Genomic DNA, 21646 nt, shown 5'->3' with positions numbered 1-21646 from the left:
TTGATGAAACCAAAGTAGAACGGTTTGGTAGAAACAAAACACGTCGTGTTTGGATGCAACTCAGCTTTCTGTCTCCTCCAAAGAACACCATATCTACTGTGAAGCATGGGGGTGGCAACATCATGCTTTGGGGCTGTTTCTCTGCAAAGGGTCCAGGACAACTGATCCGTGTACATGAAAGAATGAATGGGGCCATGTATAAGATTTTGTGTGCAAACCTCCTTCCATCAGCAAGGGCATTGAACATGAAAGGTGGATGGGTCTTTCAGCATAATGATCCCTAGCACACCGCCAGTGCAACGAAGGAGTGGATTCGTAAGAAGCATATGAACGTCCTGGAGTGGCTTAGCCAGTCTCCAGATCTCAACTCCATAGAAAACCTTTGGAGGGAGTTGAAAGTCCGTGTTGCCCAGCGACAGGCCCAAAACATCACTGCTCTAGAGGAGATCTGCATGGAGGAATGGGCCAACATACCACCAACAGTGTGTGCCAACCTTGTGAAGACTTACAGAAAACGTTTGACCTCTGTCATTGCCAACAAAGGCTATATAACAAAATATTGAGATGAACTTTTGTTAATGACAAAATACTTATTTTCCACCATAATATGCAAAATAAATCTTGTCAAATCAGACAAGGTGATTTTCTGGATTTGTTTTCTCATTTTGACTCTCATAGTTGTGGTCTACCAATGATGTCAATTACAGGCCTCTCATCTTTTTAAGTGGGAGAACTTGCACAATTGGTGGCTAACTAAATAATTTTTCCCCACTGTAATTAAAACATGAGAACAACTACGCTGAAAATATGTGTACAAAAGTCCACAAAATTTTTTTTTCTAAAAAAACAACTGTTTTTAGACATTTTTTTATCCAACCAAGAAATCCATATCAAATATTTTTATGTCGGCAATAGTGTGAAACTGTGGGGACATCGTACTGCTTGGGGAGCTGTGGTAGGCCATCATACTGCATGAAGAATTGAGGTATGCCTATCATACTGCTTGGGGGGGGGGGGGCTGTGTGGAAATATACTGCGTCTTGAGGCCTGTGGTAGATACATCATACTGCTTGGGAGGCATAGTGGGGACATCATACTTTGTGGCGGGCTGTTTGGGGACATCATACTATTTGACGGGCTGTGTGTTGGGTCATCATACTATTTGATGGGATATGTGGGGTTATCATACTACCTGGAGGGCTATGTATGTACCTCATACTGCGTGGGGGGCTGTGTGGGGAAATACTGTACGACGAGCCGTTTGGAGACATCATACGTGGGAGGCTGTGTACGTACATCATACTGCTTGGGGGTCTGTGTTGGGTATATCATTCTGTGTGGCAGGCTGTGTGAGGACATCATACTCCATGGGGGAGCTGTGTGGGGACATCATACTGTGACGGTCTGTATGGTGACATCATAGAGCATGGGGGGCTGGGTGGAGACATCATAATTTTATGGGCTGTGTGGTGACATCATACTGTGTGATGAGCTGTGCGAGGACATCATACTACGTGGGTGGCTGTGTACGTACATCATACTGCTTGGGGGTCTGTGTTGAGTATATCATACTATGTGACAAGCTGTGTGGGGACATCATACTACATGGGGGCTGTGTAGGAACATCATACTGCTAGTGGGGCTGTGTTGGCTATACCATTCTGTGTGGCAGGCTGTGTGGGGACATCATACTCCATGGAGGAGCTGTATGGGGGAGTTGTTGGGGGATACCGTTCTGTGTGACTGCCTATATGAAGACATCATACTGTGTGGGGGGCTGTGAAAGCACATAATACTGTCATCAATATTAGTAGGTAAGATAAAGTGAAATCTAATAGCCTGTACAAAAATGATCACAGATTTAAGATGAAAATATTAAAACGGGGTGTAAAAAAATCTTAACATGACGGATCACCGGAAAATAATTGGATAACGTACGAAACATTTTAATTTTTTTTTACTTTAAACTCATGTCACAAGAAGCACATTTATGTCTCGACAGACCTCAAAAATTAAATTTCATAAGTTACAGATTTGTCATTCAGTCTATAACTGCAATAAGAAAAAAAACAACAAAAAACAAATGGCACTTTTCATAAAGTAAAATGACACATTTTGTAAAAAGAAAGGCATCAGCAATGATACATTATTTCAAGTGTACAAAGTTTTTGAATCCTATCCGTAATTTCAATGAAATTAAACACTAAACAAGTCCTGTCCAATTGTCCCTTTTAACGACTTACGTTCCCATTTCAGTCGGCAAGACCAGTCACTTAGATCCCGAATAATAATAATAATAATAATAATAATAATAATAAAACAAGGAGGAAAAAAAGAAAAATTCAAAATCGACACGTTTAAAAGGGAATTTAGGGAATGACTGGTTAACAAAATTTGACCAAAGGGGGTAGCAAGTCTTTATATTTAAATGCTTGTACGAAGCATGGAATCCTTTAAAAGATGCAAAGAGTTGCAAAAGATTTCATTTCCACATACTGTAAAAGTCAAGTATTATTTTGTCAAGAAACTTCTGGTAGCGATTAGTCCTCAATAACAATTGGTTCATCGTTGACGGGGTGTCGCATTGGAAGTCCAGCTTGAGATTGGCAGATGACTATGTGTCTGTAAGGCCGTCTGGCAGCTCGCTTGGTTTCGGAGGATGAGAGCAGTTTGCGGGCTTTCCTAAAATATATATAAATAACATATTATCTACATTTTCTGTATTAAAAAAAAACAGAAAAAAAAACTATGGTAAAATGTCCGACACCAAAATAATTATTTTCTAGGCATTGATAATAACCTGAGGCACTCTCACCTTCCAGCGCACCAACTGATCCAGCACAGACCACTCTGCCGCAGAAGTGAAGTTAGAACAGCGTGTAATTGGTTGTTTCACACTCTTCTATTTACCTTACCACCGCAGCCAATGACAGACTGCAGCGGTCCTGTAAGCTCAGAATGGAGCAGACTGCGCTGGATCTGCAGTGGAGAGTATGAATCTGTTTAAGTGCCTAAAAAAGAAATTTTATTGTGGCATCCACAACCCCTTAAATCATTTTTGGCCTATGGGGTCATTATCCAAATTCTTTTGGGATTACAAGATAATACCTTCCTTGATAAAGTTGCATGTAAAAGTTTTGGGCAGCCCTAGTAAAAATTTCTGTCATTGTGAACAGTTAAGCAAGTTGAACATGAAACGGTCTCTAAAAGGCGTAAAGTTAAAGATTTCCTTTGTGTTATAGGCAAAAATATACTATATAAAAAATATACTATATATATATGAAACGGTCTCTAAAAGGCGTAAAGTTAAAGATTTCCTTTGTGTTATAGGCAAAAATATACTATATAAAAAATATACTATATATATATATATACATATACATAGATATATATATATATATATATATATATATATATATATATATATATATATATATATATATATACACACATTTTTTACAATTTAAAAATTACAAAAATGAAAATGGGCCTATGCAACAGTTTGGGCACCCTGCATGGTTAGTACCTAGCAGCAACCTCTTTTGAAAGTATCACAGCTTGTAAACGCTTTTTGTAGCTAGCCAAACAAAGAGTTTTTCAGTTCTTGTTTAAGGGATTTTCATCCATTCTTCCTTGGAGAACTCCTCCAGTTCTGTGAGATTCCTGGGCCTTCTTGCTTCCTCTGCTATTTTGAGGTCTAGCTACAGATATTCAACGAGGCTAAGATCAGGGACTGTGAGGGCCATTGTAAAGCCTTCAGCTTGTGCCTTTTGAGGTTGTCTATTGAGAATTTTGACGTGTGTTTAGGATCATTATCCATTTGTAGAAGCCATCTTCGTTTCAACTTCAGCTTTTTCATTGAATCCATTCTTTCCTCTACCTGTGAAATGTTCCCCCCGCCATTGGGTACAACACAACCCCAAAGCAAGATTGATCCATCCCCATACTTAATGGTTAAGATGTTATTGTCCTGAAATTCTGTGCCCTTTTTTTCCCCATGTACTTTTGATCATTGTGGCCACAGAGCTCAAATTTTAACCTCAGCGCTCCACAGGACTCGTTTCCAAAATCCATCAGGCTTGTTTACATTTTCTTTTGCATACTTCTGGCACTGAATTCTATGGTGAGGATGCAGAAGAGGTTTTCTTATGATGACTCTTCCATGAATACTATACTTGTGCAGGTGTCTCTGAACAGTAGAACAATGTACCACAACTCCAGAGTCTGCTAAATCTTTCTGAAGGTCTTTTGCAATCAAGCAGCAGTCCTGATTTGCCTCTCTAGTAATCCTACATGCAGCTCTCACTGAAATATTGCTTGGTCTTCCAGACCTTATTGTGACCTCCACTATTCCTGATAACTGTCATTTCTTAATTACATTTCGAACTGAGAAAAGGGCAACCTGAAAACGGTTTGCTCTCTTCTTATAGCTTTCTCCTGTTTTGTGGGCCTCCAACATTTTCATTTTCAAAGTGATAGCTAGCTGCTGAGAAGAACCCATGGCTGCTGTTTTTGGCACAAGGTTAGAAGAGGCTGGGTTTTTATAAAGCTGGGAAATTTGCATCACTTGGCCTTTCCTAACGATGACAGTGAACAAGCCATAACCCTTGGGCTAAGTGCACACCATCAGTAAAGGCTGCGGGTTGGACGCTGCGTACTTGTGCAGTGTCCAACCCGCAGTGTCAGATGTTACAGCATTTAGGATGGGATTTCAAGAAATCCCATGCCCTCTATGCATCCAGAGATGCCCGCAGCTTACCTGCGGAGATGGACATTTGGCATGTCTTTCTATACTGTAGTATGCCAATTTCACCAATAGAATGTATTGGACACTGTGAATCCGCACGGTTCAGTGAACACATGCGTTCAATAGACGGCAGCACTTTGGGTGTAGTGAACATGCGCTGCGTCCAAAGTGCTGCCTCTTCCGGATTGTGGACACGTACTTATCAGACTAATTAAGGTTTGAAACCTTGGTCAAAGTTATCTTAGCACACAAATCTCCAAGGGTGCCCAAACTTTTGCATTAGTCCATTTTCCTTTTTGTAATTTTTAAAATGGAAAAAAAAATAAGTAAAAATAAATTATATATATATATATATATACATATATATATATATATATATATATATATATATATATATATTATACATACGGTATCTGTTTTGCCTAAGATACAAAGGAAATGTGTAATCTATAACATTAGCTCTTTTAGAGATAATTTCATCTTCAACTTGCTTAACTGTTCATAATAACAGTAATTTTCACCAGGGGTGCCAAATCCTACACATGCCACTGTGTAAATTTACATGACTCATTTTGTGCAATGGAATATGGAGGCTGTATAGGAGGCTGATGAGCATGTACTGCATATGGAGGCTGTATACAGGAGCTGAGGAGCATGCACTGCATATGGAGGCTGTATACAGAAGCTGAGGAGCATGTATTGCATATAGAGGCTGTATACAGGAGCTGAGGGAGCATGCACTGCCTATGGAGGCTGAATACAGGAGCTGAGGAGCATGCACTGCATATGGAGGCTGCATACAGGAGCAGAGGGGCATGTACTGCATATAGAGGCTGCATACAGGAGCTGAGGAGCATGCACTGCATATGGAGGCTGTATACAGGAGCTGAGGAGCATGTACTGCATATGGAGGCTGTATACAGGAGCTGAGGTGCATGCACTGCATATGGAGGCTGTATACAGGAGCTGAGGAGCATGTACTGCATATGGAGGCTGTATACGGGAGCCGAGGAGCATGCACTGCATATGGAGGCTGTATACAGGAGCTGATGAGCATGCACTATATATGGAGGCTGCATACAGGAGCAGAGGGGCATGTACTGCATATAGAGGCTGCATACAGGAGCTGAGGAGCATGCATTGCATATGGAGGCTGGATACAGGAGCTGAGGAGCATGCACTGCATATGGAGGCTGCATACAGGAGCTGAGGGGCATGTACTGCATATGAAGGCTGCATACAGGAGCTGAGGAGCATGCATTGCATATGGAGGCTGGATACAGGAGCTGAGGAGCATGCACTGCATATGGAGGCTGCATACAGGAGCTGAGGAGCATGTACTGCATATGAAGGCTGTATATAGGGGCATGTACTGCATACGGAGGTTGTATATAGGAGCTGAGGAGCATGTACTGCATATGGAGGCTGCATACAGGAGCTGAGGGGCATGTACTGCATATGATGGCTGTATATAGGGGCTGAGGGGCATGTACTGCATATGGAGGTTGTATATAGGAGCTGAGGAGCATGCAATGCATGTGGAGGCTGCATACAGGAGCTGAAAGGCATCTACTGCATATGGAGGCTGCATACAGGAGCTGAGGGGCATGTACTGCATATGAAGGCTGTATATAGGGGCTGAGGGGCATGTACTGCATATGGAGGTTGTATATAGGGGCTGAGGGGCATGTACTGCATATGGAGGTTGTATATAGGGGCTGAGGAGCATGCACTGCATGTGGAGGATGTATATAGGGGCTGAGGGGCATGTACTGCATATGGAGGTTGTATACAGATGCTGAGGGGCATGTACTGCATGTGGAGGCTGTATACAGGGGCTGATGATCATGTACTGTATATGGAGGCTGTATATAGGAGCTGATGATCATGTACTGTTTATGGAGGCTGTATGCAGGGGCTGATGAGCATATACTGTATATGGAGGCTGTGTACAGAGGCCCTAATGAGCTATGTACATAGTGGCACAGTGGTGCTCTGGATCTTTTGGGATAGGAATATGGCAATTGATTTTGGTAAGTTATGAAACCAGATCTCCGCTTTGCACGAGGGGCAGTACCCCGAAACACAGTGTCTGCAAATTGAGATTCTGGCTTGGCTATTATCCTAAGTCATGTGACAAGGCTCGTTAAAGGGTCAACATTGACTTGTAGGATTTCTACCTTCCAATAGGTGGCACTAGAGTTCTAGCTCTTTTCCTCTCTGAAGAGACAATTTGCATAATTAGCATATTACTCAGAGGAGCATTGCGGCTTTAAGTCTCCTCATCTCGGCATGCTTAGCATGTCAATCTCCGCAAGGAGGAACGATACTTTTTGGATAACGGTCTGACGCCTCTCACACAGCCAAACCAGATCTCCGCTTTGCACTGACGAGGGGCAGTACCCCGAAATACAGTGTCTTCAAATTGAGATTCTAGCTTGGCTATTATCCTAAGTCATGTCACAAGGCTCGTTAAAGGGTCAACATTGACTTGTAGGATTGCTACCTTCCAATAGGTGGAACTAGTGTTCTAGCTCTCTTCCTCTCTGAAGAGACAATTTGCATAATTAGCATATTACCCAGAGGAGCATTGCGGCTTTAAGTCTCCTCATCTCGGCATGCTTAGCATGTCAATCTCCGCAAAGAGAAACGATACTTTTTGGATAACGGTCTGACGCCTCTCACACAGCCAAACCAGATCTCCGCTTTGCACTGACGAGGGGCAGTACCCCGAAATACAGTGTCTTCAAATTGAGATTCTAGCTTGGCTATTATCCTAAGTCATGTGACAAGGCTCGTTAAAGGGTCAACATTGACTTGTAGGATTTCTACCTTCCAATAGGTGGAACTAGTGTTCTAGCTCTCTTCCTCTCTGAAGAGACAATTAGCATATTACCCAGAGGAGCATTGCGGCTTTAAGTCTCCTCATCTCGACATGCTTAGCATGTCAATCTCCGCAGGGAGAAACGATACTTTTTGGATAACGTGTGTATATATACATACATACATAACAGGGTGCACTGTACATGGGGTTATTTAAGTCTGTGGTGGTGGGGGTGATTAAAGAGTTATTCCAAAAAAAAATTAAGCTATCCACCATTCATAGAACAGGATTACTGGGTTCTCCCCTAACTATACGTTCGCCCCCTATATGTTCGCCCCTTTGAACCCTCCGTGATTACCGACAGCAACGCTTTGCACCCCGTTTTTAATGGCGCACATGTTCAACTTCTGCTCCATTCATTTACTAGAGAAATAAGTCGAGCACTGGACATGCAGGGAGCGGAGGACCGGATTCCAGAACCCTCCGGGGGTCAGACCCCCAGCAATCAGCATATTATTATCTATCGTATAGTTAGGGGAGAACCCTTTAATATAGTGAAGGAGTTGTGTGGTAATAAACGCAGGGGGAGAGGAATGAATATTGCATGGGGGATATGTTACAGTTATGGGGGGGGCTTGAAGATTATGTAACAGGGAGTATGTGATTATAATTTGAGGGAAGTGGTGGCTGATTACTGCAGTGTGGGGGCATGTTATAACTGGGTGGGGGGATTATTATACTACGAGTAATCCCTGCAAACGGGTATTAAGGTGTGGGGTACGAATTATTATTTAAAAAAACAAAAACATAACATTTCCGCAATGATAAGATTCCGAAATCGAAACCATCGGCCATGTGTCAGCTCGCTAATCTCAGCTCCGAGTCTGAGGACATCAGGAAGTCTCTCATTAGTCATGGTAATAGCACATACCTTGTTTCTTCGGTCGCCATATAAAAAACATCGTCTGGTGCATCAATCCAGTTCATCTGCCTCCTCTTGACTGGAGGCAGACAGCCACCTCGGATTAATCTGACCTTTGCTGGGTAGGATTTCCCATTGAGCAGTAAGTTTCGGTTTGGTCCCTTGTAAAAAAGAAGAAACACAATTCTAAAAATCTAATGCCGTTTCCTGGGAGCAACAGGAGATGTGCATTTTATTTACACAAGATCTGTCACTTGCTGAAAAGAAAAACTGAGATAAATGCCCCTAGTTCTGCCATTCCTCTCCATTTTGAGATATTCACAATTCTTTGTACCGGAGCGTTGTATGTGACAACACTGCTTGCAGACCAACTGTGAATTTCTTCAGAGTCTTCTTTGGGTCAGGGCGCTTTTACTTCTTCCTCCCAGATGCTGCCACTAGTGATGTGCGATCGTGCTGGGATAAGGAGTTATCCAAGCATGCTCGAGTGTGAACAGTGTCTTCAGCACGCTCGAATAATATTTTTGAGTCCCCGCGGTTGCATGTTTTGTGGCTGTTCAACAGTCGCAACACATGCAGGGATTGCCTAACAAATAGGCTATCGCTGCATTTGTTGCGGCTGTCAAACAGCCGAGAGACATGCAACTGCGGGGACTCGAAAATATTATTTCAGCACACCGAAGATACTCGGTTAGCACCCAAGCATGCTCAGATAACACCTTATCCAACCACATTCAATCATCACTAGCTACCATTCACATCTTAGGCTACTTTCACACTAGTGTCGGTACGGGGCCGTTGCGCTGCGTCGGCCCGACGTACCGACGCATACTGTGCAAGCGCCGCACAACGGGGGCAGCGGATGCTGGTTTTCCACGCATCCGCTGCCCCATTGTGAGGTGCAGGGAGGTGGGGGCGGAGTTACGGCCCCGCATGCGCGGTCGGAAATGGCGGACCGTCGGCACAAAAAAAGTTACATGTAACGTTTTTTGCTGCCGGCGGTCCGCCATAACACGACGGTTGCGACGTGTGTCAATACGTCGCAATGCGTCGCTAATGTTATTCTATGGGGAAAAACGCATCCTGCAGACGACTTCGCAGGATGCGCTTTTTCGCCAAAACGAAGCATTGCGACGTATGCCAAAAAACGCTAGTGTGAAAGTAGCCTTAGCAGCTGATCTAGCTGTCTATCAGTATCAGACACTGACAAGCTGTGATTGGCAGTGCCTGTGAGGGAGGGGTCAAAACGCATGGCCCCGGAGAAGACTGAAGCAACGCACAGTTGTCTGCAACCTGAGATTTCACATACTGCGCTCCAGAAGAAAAAATATGAATATCTCCTTGATGGAGAGCAAAGAAAAACAAAAACAAAGAAGAGCAGCAGAATCAGGGGAGCTCATGGATTTATTTTTTATTTTTTTGAAACAAGTGACAGGTCCTGTTTAAATCAATGCAGTATATTTCCTCTAATCAATATACATGTGTATAAAAATCTATCCAAGGTATAACCAAGTCATATCTTTTTCCATACTGATACCTGGCATAACGATTTAGTGATAATACGACAGTCTCAGGGCCCAATAGTACTTAAAGCGGCATCCATCAGGGAAGCCAAAAAACAGGGTGCCACAAGTGATTCCAAGGCACTGAATGGGAAACACTGCTTTACAATACACTGCTCCTCTAGGCTGTAGAGACCTTCTTAAGATCCTCTTATTCAGGAACCCAAAGTGTGAACAGTACTGTATATGCTGTAATAGTGAGCATTTTTTTCTAGTACATGCTAGTTCAACAGATTTTTTTGGGTGTTATTTTTTAAGGGGGCTGGGGGTACCGATTACTTCTTTTACTAGGGCAAACAAGTTCCTTGTACCAACCACCGATTGATCAGCACTTGTAGGCTTACATGTACAGTCATGGCCAAAAGTATTGACACCCCTGCAATTCTGTCAGATAATACTCAGTTTCTTCCTGAAAATGATTGCAAGCACAAATTCTTTGGTATTATTATCTTCATTTAATTTGCCTTAAATGAAAAAACACAAAAAGAATTGTTCTAAAGCCAAATTCGATATAATTCCACACCAAACATAAAAAAGGGGGTGGACAAAAGTATTGGCACTGTTCGAAAAATCATGTGATGCTTCTCTAATTTGTGTAATTAACAGCACCTGTAACTTACCTGTGGCACCTAACAGGTGTTGGCAATAACTAAATCACACTTGCAGCCAGTTGACATGGATTAAAGTTGACTCAACCTCTGTCCTGTGTCCTTGTGTGTACCACATTGAGCATGGAGAAAAGAAAGCAGACCAAAGAACTGTCTGAGGACTTGAGAAACCAAATTGTGAGGAAGCATGAGCAATCTCCAGGCTACAAGTCCATCTCCAAAGACCTGAATGTTCCTGTGTCTACTGTGCGCAGAAGTCATCAAGAAGTTTAAAGCCCATGGCACTGTGGCTAACCTCCCTAGATGTGGACGGAAAAGAAAAATTTACAAGAGATTTCAACGTAAGATTGTGCGGATGTTGGATAAAGAACCTCGACTAACATCCAAACAGGTTCAAGTTGCCAAAGAAGAATGGTCTAAAATTCCAGCAGAGCATTGTAAGAAACTCATTGATGGTTACCGGAAGCGGTTGGTCGCAGTTATTTTGGCTAAAGGTTGTGCAACCAAGTATTAGGCTGAGGGTGCCAATACTTTTGTCCGGACCATTTTTGGAGTTTTGTGTGAAATGATCAATGTTTTGCTTTTTGATTCATTCTCTTTTGTGTTTTTCATTTAAGACAAATTAAATGAAGATAATAATACCAAAGAATTTGTGTTTGCAATCATTTTCAGTAAGAAACTGAGTAATATCTGACAGAATTGCAGGGGTGTGAATACTTTTGGCCATGACTGTATGAGTTTCAGTTATAGTGAGGTTTGTGCGAATGCTTACTTAGTAGACTATTGCCGAGTGAAAAAGGCCCTTAAGGAGTACCAGAGACCCACACCAGGGTCTACAGGGAAATACATGTGGCAAATGAACCGGCGCTTCACAAATAGGCAAAAATAAGTGGACCTATTTGGCTACATGTGAAAAAGTATGAAGCTATATATTTGCCAAATAGTTTAACCTTGGTCGCACTAAATAGTTTTCCTCAAAATGTATCTTTGTATTAATTTTTCCACTCTGCAAAATTTAAAAAAGAAATCTACATCATGTGCTGTACTGTAAGAGCTACAGAGCAATTTCAGCTCTGTAATTTCACCCAAGGCGCCATTCATTAAAGAGTCAAAAGTTCTCATTTATCCAGGTGATAACAGGTAACTTGCTAATGATGCCACTGACTCTAAGGGTACCGTTACACAAAACGATTTACCAACGATCACGACCAGCGATACGACCTGACCGTGATCGTTGGTAAGTCGTTGTGTGGTCGCTGGGGAGCTGTCACACAGACAGCTCTCCAGCGACCAACGATGCCGAAGTCCCAGGGCAGGGCCGCGCTTAGTAACCCGATGTTTACCCTGGTTACCAGCGTAAACGTAAAATAAAAAAAACACATACTCACATTCCGGTGCCCGGCGTCCGCTTCCCTGCACTCCTCCTGCATCCTGTGTAAGGCGCTCACAGTCAGTGCAGGGAAGCAGACGGCCAGGGACCTGACGGACACCGGAATGTAAGTATGTACTGGTTTTTTTTTTTTACATTTACGATGGTAACCAGGGTAAACATCGGGTTACTAAGCACGGCCCTGCACTTAGTAACCCGATGTTTACCCTGGTTACAAGCGAACGCATCGCTGGATCGCTGTCACACACACCGATCCAGCGATGACAGCGGGAGATCCAGCGATGAAATAAAGTTTCAAACGATCTGCTACGACGTACGATTCTCAGCAGGGTCCCTGATCGCTGCTGCGTGTCAGACACAGCGATATCGTATGGATATCGCTGGAACGTCACGGATCGTACCGTCGTAGCGATCAAAGTGCCAATGTGGGACGGTACCCTAAGAAATGGGCTCAGAAATGCTCCACTCATTGTCTAAGTAACTGATGGAGAAAGCAGGGCACACTGATTCTGAGACCAGGGATTTGAACTGTCCCATCGGACTACCAGAGATAGCTCAATGAGCTTTCCTGGCAGCCAGACCCTCACTTTTTAGCAAGTTATCAATTATGATTCGGATAAGTAATAACTTTACATTTTTGGAATAACTTTTATTCAAATACATATAAACTGAACAGGTGAGATGTATCATAGGTTCAGGCATCACTTTGAGTTGCATAACCACCACTAGCCAAGGTCACAAGGTCATGCTGTTATCAAAATATTTTGCCAGATAAGGCTACTTTCACACTAGCGTCGTGCACTGCACGTCGCTATGCGTCGTTTTGTAGAAATAACGCATCCTGCAAAAGTGCTTGCAGGATGCGTTTTTTCTCCATTGACTTGCATAAGCGACGCAGTGTGACGCATTGCCACACGTCGCAACCGTCGTGCGACGGTTGCGTCGTGTTGCGTCGGATCGTCGCCACCAAAAAACGTTGCATGTAACTTTTTTGGTGCGTCGTGTCCAGCATTTCCGACCGCGCAAGCGCGGCAGGAACTCCGCCCCCTCCTCCCCGGACCTCACAATGGGGCAGCGGATGCATTGAAAAACAGCATCCGCTGCCCCCGCTGTGCGGCGCTTCCACAGTATGCGTCGGTGCGCCGCAACGTCGCATTGCGACGTGCAGTGCACGACGCTAGTGTGAAAGTAGCCTAAGTATTATACTGCACACAGGACTGAACACTGGAAAAATTGAACATTGTTAAGCAAGCCAGTCCATGACCTGCCTCTTTCTCCTGCCTCTCTGGAGTAAACTGGGACAACTCTAACCCCTACAATCAGTATGTCACCTGGCGTTATAAGTGTGATGGTGTGTGGGATATCATTTTGTCTATGTTCTTGTTTTTACTGACTGTAGGAGTGTAGTTTTGATGCTCAGTATCATTCTGTGTACTCCCATTTAATCTTAATTACTTTATTTGCAGTAGGCCAGGAAGAAATATAGGCTATTATCTTTTTGTTGACTTTTAAATTTGTTTTTCTTTGGTTGGTCAAGAAACACAAAATATTGCTCGAATGATACCGGAGGAGGACTCCATGGCAACTGCTCCGGCTATATGGTGCTTTTTTATATGCTTCTAATTTTTATGGTATTTACAGGGTGTGGCTCAAGGGTTAATTATGCAAAGCATCCTAAAGACACTCTCCCGAGGATCAATATGGTCCAGTTTTTGTATTTGTGGTTCTCCATTGAGTTGCGCTCTACACATAAGAATACTGAGCAACAAGACAACACTCCTACAATCAGTAAAAGTATGAACATAGACAGAATGATGCGCCACACAGCATATCACACCATCACAACCAGGGTGTTCTTAAGATTGCCAGGGAACATCAGCAGGAGGACTCAAACTCAACTGGAAAACAAACACTATCCACAAGTTCATCCGAGAAAAGGACTTAGAGCTCATACTCACATGCGAGAAACTAGGATGATTCTCGCACGTCAAAACCCGGCACTGCACACAGCACTCAGATTGGAGCGTGCGGCCGCATCGCAATACATGCGCTGAACGTTCTGCTCCTGAGTGCTGGGTGCAGTGCCGGGTATTACCGTGCGAGACTCATCAGAGTTTCTCGCATGTGAGTATGAGCCCTTAAAGTTAATCCCAGCACACACTCCAACCACATCTGGAACTATTTGTGCCCACTAGTTATTTTACTAGAAGCTATATTTCTCCAAAGAAATGCCCCTGAATACCAGGTAATGTCCAAGGGGTCTATTCGCCGAAACACCCTTGTACCTCCTCTAGCAATGCCATTTTCACAAGGACTGTTGGATGACCTGGAAAATGAACAAAAGACTGGGGACAGTCCCAGTAGCAGCCTCTGCGTTTTATCGCCACTTTCCTGAGGATCATACCATTAAAGATTTAAGGGCAGTTCTAACTCCAACTTAAACGTTTCTGGGGTTCAGTCGACGAGAACAGAGAAATACACCAGCTTCTGGTTTCCAACATTCTTCAAAAGAGTTCTGGAGATCTTGTTTATACCCTTTGTGAAAATAGGCATACTATGCACAAGCTTAGATGTTTCTGACATGATAAGCAAGCAAATAAGAGAATACATAGCTGCAGAATAAGTAAAAGACACTCCCTGTGTCCACCCAGCTTAAGTCACACTCCCCAACATGTTGCCTTGAAGACATCAATACTCTAAGAAAGGTGTTGTCTGGTGCCATTCACTTCCACATTGGAGGGTGAGCTGCACCGTCAATGACATCACATCTGCAGGAATGAGCGGGTATCGTGCATGAGCTGATGACATCTGCAGATACCTTCTGGGACATGTGCATGATCGGCAGGTATTCTCTAATGGTGTCACATCTGCACAAACCTGCAGAGAAGTGTGCATGAACATGACAAGTGCACAACATCTGGCAATCGGGTATAAACATCCGTGCAACTGCAATGTCATCAGCAGTGAGCAGCCCAGAACAACCCCTTTAAGGCTGTCCAGGAAGCATTTTGCTAATTTTAGAGTGCTTTGTGGCTGGCCAGTCTAGACATTGATGAAGAAGAGTATTAACATTGTTTTCCTCAGAACCATCTGTCTTGGCTTTTCAAAATGTTGGACCTCTATTCCCCCTTCCCACCAACCCCTACTAATTGTTGGGAAGAGCAGAAGATGGCGGCTGGTAAGTATTTTACTAGTGGCAGAGAACTTGTATTAGTGATACCACTCAAACAATGAAATAAATACAAAACGCCAGAGTGGTCCTTTAGCATAGGAATTTGTGGGAATAGTCAACAAAGGCTAAAATATAACTAAAGAGAGAAAGTATACAGGAGTCATTCTAAAAAAAACAAAAAAACAAAAATCAATCTTCCCCTTGGAGGGAGTAAAAAAATTAGTTTAAAACATTTTTAAAAATATTAAATAGTTCCTAATCCAAAATGAAAGGAAATAATAACAAGCATATCTAGTATCTGATAAAGTCTGATCTATAAAAATCTAAAATTATAATGCAACTAAGCACATTTGTTCTTCAGTGTAGAAGAAAAAAAAAGGAAAATCAGTGCAGATTCAGATGCAAATAAACTACGAAAGCCACGAGACATTCACAATACAAAATCCACAGAGAAATGTCATATGTGACCTACCCATTAAGACTTTTTAAATTTTATTTATTTTTCTGCTACTGAATTCCCCTACAGATTTTAAGTTTACAAATCCATACAGAAAATCTGCAGCAAACCTGCAAATAGCCCTTTAAGGTCGCCTCTTTAAATGTTGAACTTACTAGAACGCCCTTATTTGAGCAGTATGTTTGGCAATCACCTGATAATGTTTTATCACAATGATGGATTACTTGCTGACCACATGCACCTGCCATACCGCAGCTAAAAAATGCAACAGCCTCGCTGTACTTTTTTCATGGCTTCTTAAACAATTACTGAATTTTGCAGAGAAAACAGCTGTTTCACTTTAAAGGGGGTTTTCTTGTTTTGGAAAAACTCTTTTCCTGGCCGCAGTTTGAGTTTCCACCGCTGCTCCTGGTATCAGCTATTGTCTGCAACACTGATTTTGTGTGAAATGCGCTGCAGCCAATCAGTGAGCTCAGCTAGTGGCTGTAGTGCAACTGAAAATAACAGACAGTGCTAGCAGCGGCACAGACTCGGCGCTGCACCTGGGGAGGGGGAGTAAGGTATAGAGGGGTTTTGTATTAAAAAAGTTTTTTTTATACAAAACAGTCAATCGGAGCATGCAAAGCTAAAGTGTTTTCGTTTTTACTAACCTAATGACACATAAAAGCAAAAAATTACTATTTCACTAGTCGATGTCGACCTAGATGATTATATCATAATCAGAGCTGGCGTTTGGGGCAGGCAGACAAGGCAGCCGCCTGGAGCCCCCACCCACAAAGGGGGCCCCCTGCGTCTGCAGACCCTTTATGAAGTGCACAGACAATGTACAGCATTCGAATAATGCTCTGCATCCTCTGCAGTCCTTGATTGTCTCTCTTAAACTCCCCCCCCCCCTCTTTCTCTCCGATAGTGTCAGGTTAACTTGAGAAAGGGGGAGGGGCCGTCTCACAGTACAGCACATGTGAGAGTCGGAGAGGGAAGATGTCTGCAACCCTTTGTGTCTGTGTCCCTTCCTCATCATCATGACTGCTCCTAAACCTCTGTGCTGAGATCTGCACAAGTGAATCCGCAGAACCTGGTAAGTATACATATATATGTGTATCTGTGTGTGTGTGCAGCTTTTCTTTCCCTATTCTGAATGGGACACAATAATGCAAGTAAAAAGACTGCAAAAAAGCAGAATATTTCCTGCCAACACTGTAGATCAATCCACAGCAAAAATGGTGGGTGTGAACAGTGTCTACAGGAGTTTTCTGAGAATGTAAAAATAATCAGTGTGAAATGATAAATCCCCCGCGGGTCCAGCACCGATGCTCCGGGGGTCTCCGACAGTCTCAGCACTGGGTTGCAGAGGTCTTGTGGCTTCACCTTATATTATGGCTGCAAAGTGAATAATAACCATCAGGGACCCCGAACCATCAGCCTTGGAGCCATAGGGGATTAAGCAGAGTAGGTTGGGTGACATATAGGACTTTTTAAAATCTCTTTTTATTTTGCTGTTTGTGAGGTAGGATGTAGACAAAGACGGCAATTCTGCTAATGTTTTCCATTATGTGACTATACGGCCCCCTTCACACATCCGATCATGTTTTTCATGCATGCCACGTGTGGCCTATTTAACCTACGGCGCTGCACTAATGTCCGTGTTTTCCCAGCAGCACAGATGACAAGGGCCAATACAAGTCTATGGGTCTGTGTAAACATGCCGTACATGTGCTGTCCGTGTGCTGTACATGTGCCATACATGTGCCACATGTGCCATCCGTGTGCCGACTGTGTTTAACATGGAAAGTATAAGAAGCTTTGTAATTTCATTTCCAGTATCCATACCAGAAAAACACGGATGGCACATGGACGACACTCTGATTGAAAACACTGGTGAAACACGTACATGTTTTATATGGACATGTGAAGGGGGCCTAACAGTGTCGTTGGTGGAATATTTCAGGATGGGGGGCCCCTACTTTGCATTTTGCCCAGGGCCCCGATTTATCTAAAACCGGCCTTGATCATAATAAGGCACCAATATACTGCAGCTGCCAGAAGTAGAAGTATCGGCCAGCTTAAAATTAAACGACCGATCCTTTCGTTCTCCAGCTAGATAGGCTGCTGCCAGAGGAAGTAGTATCATCCAGTTTCATTCAAACGTTCTATAGCTAGATAGCCTGCTGTCAGAAGAAGACGTATCAGACAGGAGAAATTCAAACATCCTATCTTTTCGTTCTATAGCTAGATAGGCCGCTGCCAGAAGTTGAAGTATCAGGCAGTCTAAATTAAAACACCCAATCCTTTTGTTCTATAGCTAGATAGGCAGCTGCCAGAGGAAGAAGTATCGTCCAGTTTAATTCAAATGCCTGATCCTTTTGTTCTCAAGCTACATAGGCCATAGCCAGAGGTACAAGTATATGGAAGTTTAAATTTACATGCCAGATTCTTTTGCTCTGCAGGTAGATAGGCCCACTACCAGAAGCATCCGGCAGTGGCTTCCTCTGTTGTGGAGAACACAAATACTCGTCCCAGAGTCTGGTTACTAGCCATCAGACGCTAGAAAACTTCTGTGCTTGGTCGACTTCTATAACGTGTATGGACAGTTTTAGATGGTGACAGTATGGAGGCAGGTAACATATGTTACCTCTGTACCCCTAGGCTAAATCTTCCCAGCAGTACCTAGCAATAGGCCGGGATCACACTTGTGAAAAACTCGCACAAGTCTCTCATCTCAATGGCGGCACTGCCATTTCTATGCAGCTGAGCGCTCCGGTCCGAGTGCCGGTGGCAGTGCCGGGTATTGCGATGTGAGACTCGTGCGAGTTTCTCGCAAGTGCGATCCCGACCTTAGAGAAAGACATCCTGCCATATCACACACAAACAAGACTTTGTGGTAAACATAAGCTACTTAGTGTTTGAAACATAAAATTTAAACATCTATGTGATGATGTAAAGAAAAAAAAATGCTAAAAAAAAGAAACTATATTCTACATCAAAATTTTACAACTGGAATCTTTAATTAATCCCTCTATTGGTTAATAATAAAAAAAATGTCAGAAACAGAACAAAAAAATGTGCTGAATTTCAGGTGCACAGAACCACTTCAAGCTAATTGCATTGGAAGTTTTGGTTTCTCTTTAAATGAACATTATCTTACCATTTGTCTGGTTTGTCCATGGTTAGGAATACCTAACAAACATGAAAAAAATAGATTTGGTAAGACATTGTTTCTGAGTAGTTTCTGCAAATTTCACAAACATTTCAAACACTGTTAAAAAAAAAATAAATAACACAACATATACTGCACTGTGTAGAGATCGTACATAATAATACACCAGTTAGTAATTAATCCTACAGCTTTCACTACCAAAACAGCAAGCACGTTGTGCCTACGTCCAGTATAACTAAATGCAATACTCCTAAGGATTGTTCCAAATGCCTACATTAGACATGTCGTACAGATGCCCGTTCACACAACTAGAAAAAAGTAATGCATTTCTGTCTCAGGTTGGGACTTGTCTGTGAAGGAATATATGGAGAAATGATGGGTGAACATGAATCTAGAGCTTGGGTTGGTATGATATTAACTTTTATTGAAGAGTATTTATACTATTATTACCATTACGTAGAACTGAATATGCCATTTTATAGTCTGAAGCTACATTTGATCACACAGAATTAAAACCATGTCATCATTACCACAATCTCCATACTTTACTTATGCAAAATGTCTGGCATACACGCCCCCTTTCCCAGCACAATATGTGTCCTAACAAACCCCCATACACAATAGATTAGAATTAAAATGCTGAAAAAAAAATCCAACATGCACAACCTTGGTTTTGTATGGTCATTTCACCTAATCAGCTGACGATCGTTCATTAAAATAGAAATTTTTCTATTTTTTTTTTAGTTTTAATCTGTGTTTGGGATCCCTGAGAAAACAGATAAAATATACAGAAACTGTAAAAAAATAAATAAATACATAATCTATTTTTTTAAAACCAAAGAATGTCCAGAAGACATAGTAAAAAAAAAAAAAAAGGAAAACCCTTTGGCATTATATTTTTGTATTGACTTAAAATCAAATGTGGTCTGATTCCTATCCCAGTCTTTTTTATTAAAGTAAAAAAAAAAAAACCAACTAAATAACAGACAACTGATAAAAAAAAATATAACGTAGGGAGAAAATGTCAGTTGCTCAAAAAATTGAGTTAACGACCTTGTGAAAATCCCTGATGTCACCAGATTCTGCCGCTCTTTTCTGTTTTGTGCTACAACACTTCAATGTAGAGATATTCACATTTGTCTCTTTTGAAGCGCAGTATGTGAAATTTCTATATGAAGCTCAACTAGGTTTTTCTTCAGTCTTCTCTGGGTGTGCACTTTCAGCCCTTTCTCCAGAAGTGTGATTGGCAGTATCTGGGAGGGAGAGGTGACAGCACCCACCCCTAGAAAACGCAATGAAGACATGCCCAGTTGGACTGCAGCAGAAATTTCACATACTGAAGAAACCAATGTGAATATCTCTACAAAGGAGCGATGCAGAGCAAAACAGAGAAAAAAAGAGGCAGAATCAGTGAACAGGGATTTTTACAAGGTATTTAACTCTTTTTTCGAGTAAGCAAAATGTCCTCTTTAATAACATAGGGCTCTTTTTTGTGAGAGACCAGAATCTATTTCGTAACTGTATTATCCATCTTGTCTTGTAACCCCTGTGTAATGGTGATTAAGTAACACTGATGGGTGGGGAAGTTTCACATTTCTATCGACACCTCTAAAGTTTCTATTGGCTCATAGTTCAGAGGGAGCTTTTCTTTTGCCTGTGACCCTATTTAAAGTGCCATGCCAACATGTTCTAAAACAGCAGTCCTGAGTACACCATTCAAGGCTGTGATGCATTGATTTCCCGAGTGCTTGTCAAACAAACTTATTAAATTTAAAGTTCAAAAGGTATAGAAGAGTGTATTCCCCTCACGGAATTTGGTGCCGAAACCCGGGACCAGACGGACAGTATACCATACGGATCTCGAGAGAGAATAGACCGTCCACTAAAAGTGAATTCAAAAGCTGTAGCATAAGATAAGAAGCTTATTCTTACAACTGTTTCACTTTTACTGTGAGCTTTGTCTACCTCCATTCTGGTTGAGTTATTTTGCATTAAATAGTCTGGTCCAAGAACTGGGAAGTCACCTATGCTTTTGTGAACTGTATGCGTTGGTACTGTTGTACTTATATTAGGAGGATTGCTAGTGTTGCCGTCTTAGGCTGCTTTCACACATCAGTTTTTTGCCGTCAGGCACAACCTGGTGAATTAAAAAAAAAAAATGAATCCGGCAAAAGTTGCCGCCGGATCCGTTTTTTTCTCATAGACTTGTATTAGCGCCGGATTGCGATGGATGGCCTCACGTTTCATCCGTTTTTTTCCGGATCTATCGAAAATCCGTTTTCCGGCAGCCGGAGAAAATGGACATAAAGTTTTTTCCTGTCCATTGAAGAAACGGACAGCGACGTATCCGGCGAAAAACGGGTGAAACATTAGGTCGAATGATGGAATCCGGTGACAGATTCTGTTTTTTTAAACAATATCATGCATTTTCCATTTTGGAGTCTCCCTCTCTCTACATCAGTTTTTCACAATTTCCGATGGATTAGTTATTTTCAAAATTTGCCGGCTTGTGCCTGACAACAAAAAACTGATGTGTGAAAGCAATCTTATTTGTCTTTTGCGAATAATCAACTCAACAGAAGGTTATTTTGTAGTCCATTTACTGAGTTTTATAGGGTTTTAAGTGGCTTTGGTTGTTACACCTGGTCCGGTCTCTGTACCTTTGCGGGGTCCCCGTCAGGACTCCCGCTCTGTGCTGGCTCCACGCTGTCAGGATGCAGCTTCTGCGTCTCTTTCCTCTCCTGATTCCTGGCGTGCAGCCAGCAGATTCTCAGGCAGAGTGCTTAGGCCACGCGCGCACGCTCCCG

At 42.4% G+C, this 21646-nt stretch overlaps 1 protein-coding gene across 9 annotated transcripts in view; it reads right to left on the bottom strand.

Annotated features, from left to right (window-relative positions):
• Nucleotides 1–1930: 1930 nt before the first annotated feature.
• MTA1 (metastasis associated 1) overlaps nucleotides 1931–21646 on the bottom strand; it is a 185207-nt gene continuing 165491 nt past the window's right edge. For 5 of the 9 annotated variants that reach the window (XM_077260688.1, XM_077260686.1, XM_077260684.1 and 2 more), the window contains exons 18-20: nucleotides 18828–18859; nucleotides 8503–8654; nucleotides 1931–2682 (exon numbers count right to left, since the gene is read on the bottom strand). In XM_077260688.1, coding sequence (XP_077116803.1) covers nucleotides 2541–2682; nucleotides 8503–8654; nucleotides 18828–18859 — 326 coding nt within the window. In that variant the 3' untranslated portion in view covers nucleotides 1931–2540. The remainder of the gene's footprint in view (nucleotides 2683–8502; nucleotides 8655–18827; nucleotides 18860–21646) is intronic. The other 4 variants (XM_077260691.1, XM_077260695.1, XM_077260689.1 and 1 more) reach the window with 1 other exon arrangement.

This window comes from Ranitomeya variabilis, chromosome 1 (assembly GCF_051348905.1).
Source record: "Ranitomeya variabilis isolate aRanVar5 chromosome 1, aRanVar5.hap1, whole genome shotgun sequence".
Taxonomy (NCBI): domain Eukaryota; kingdom Metazoa; phylum Chordata; class Amphibia; order Anura; family Dendrobatidae; genus Ranitomeya; species Ranitomeya variabilis.
This window is presented reverse-complemented; position numbering and strand designations above follow the sequence as displayed.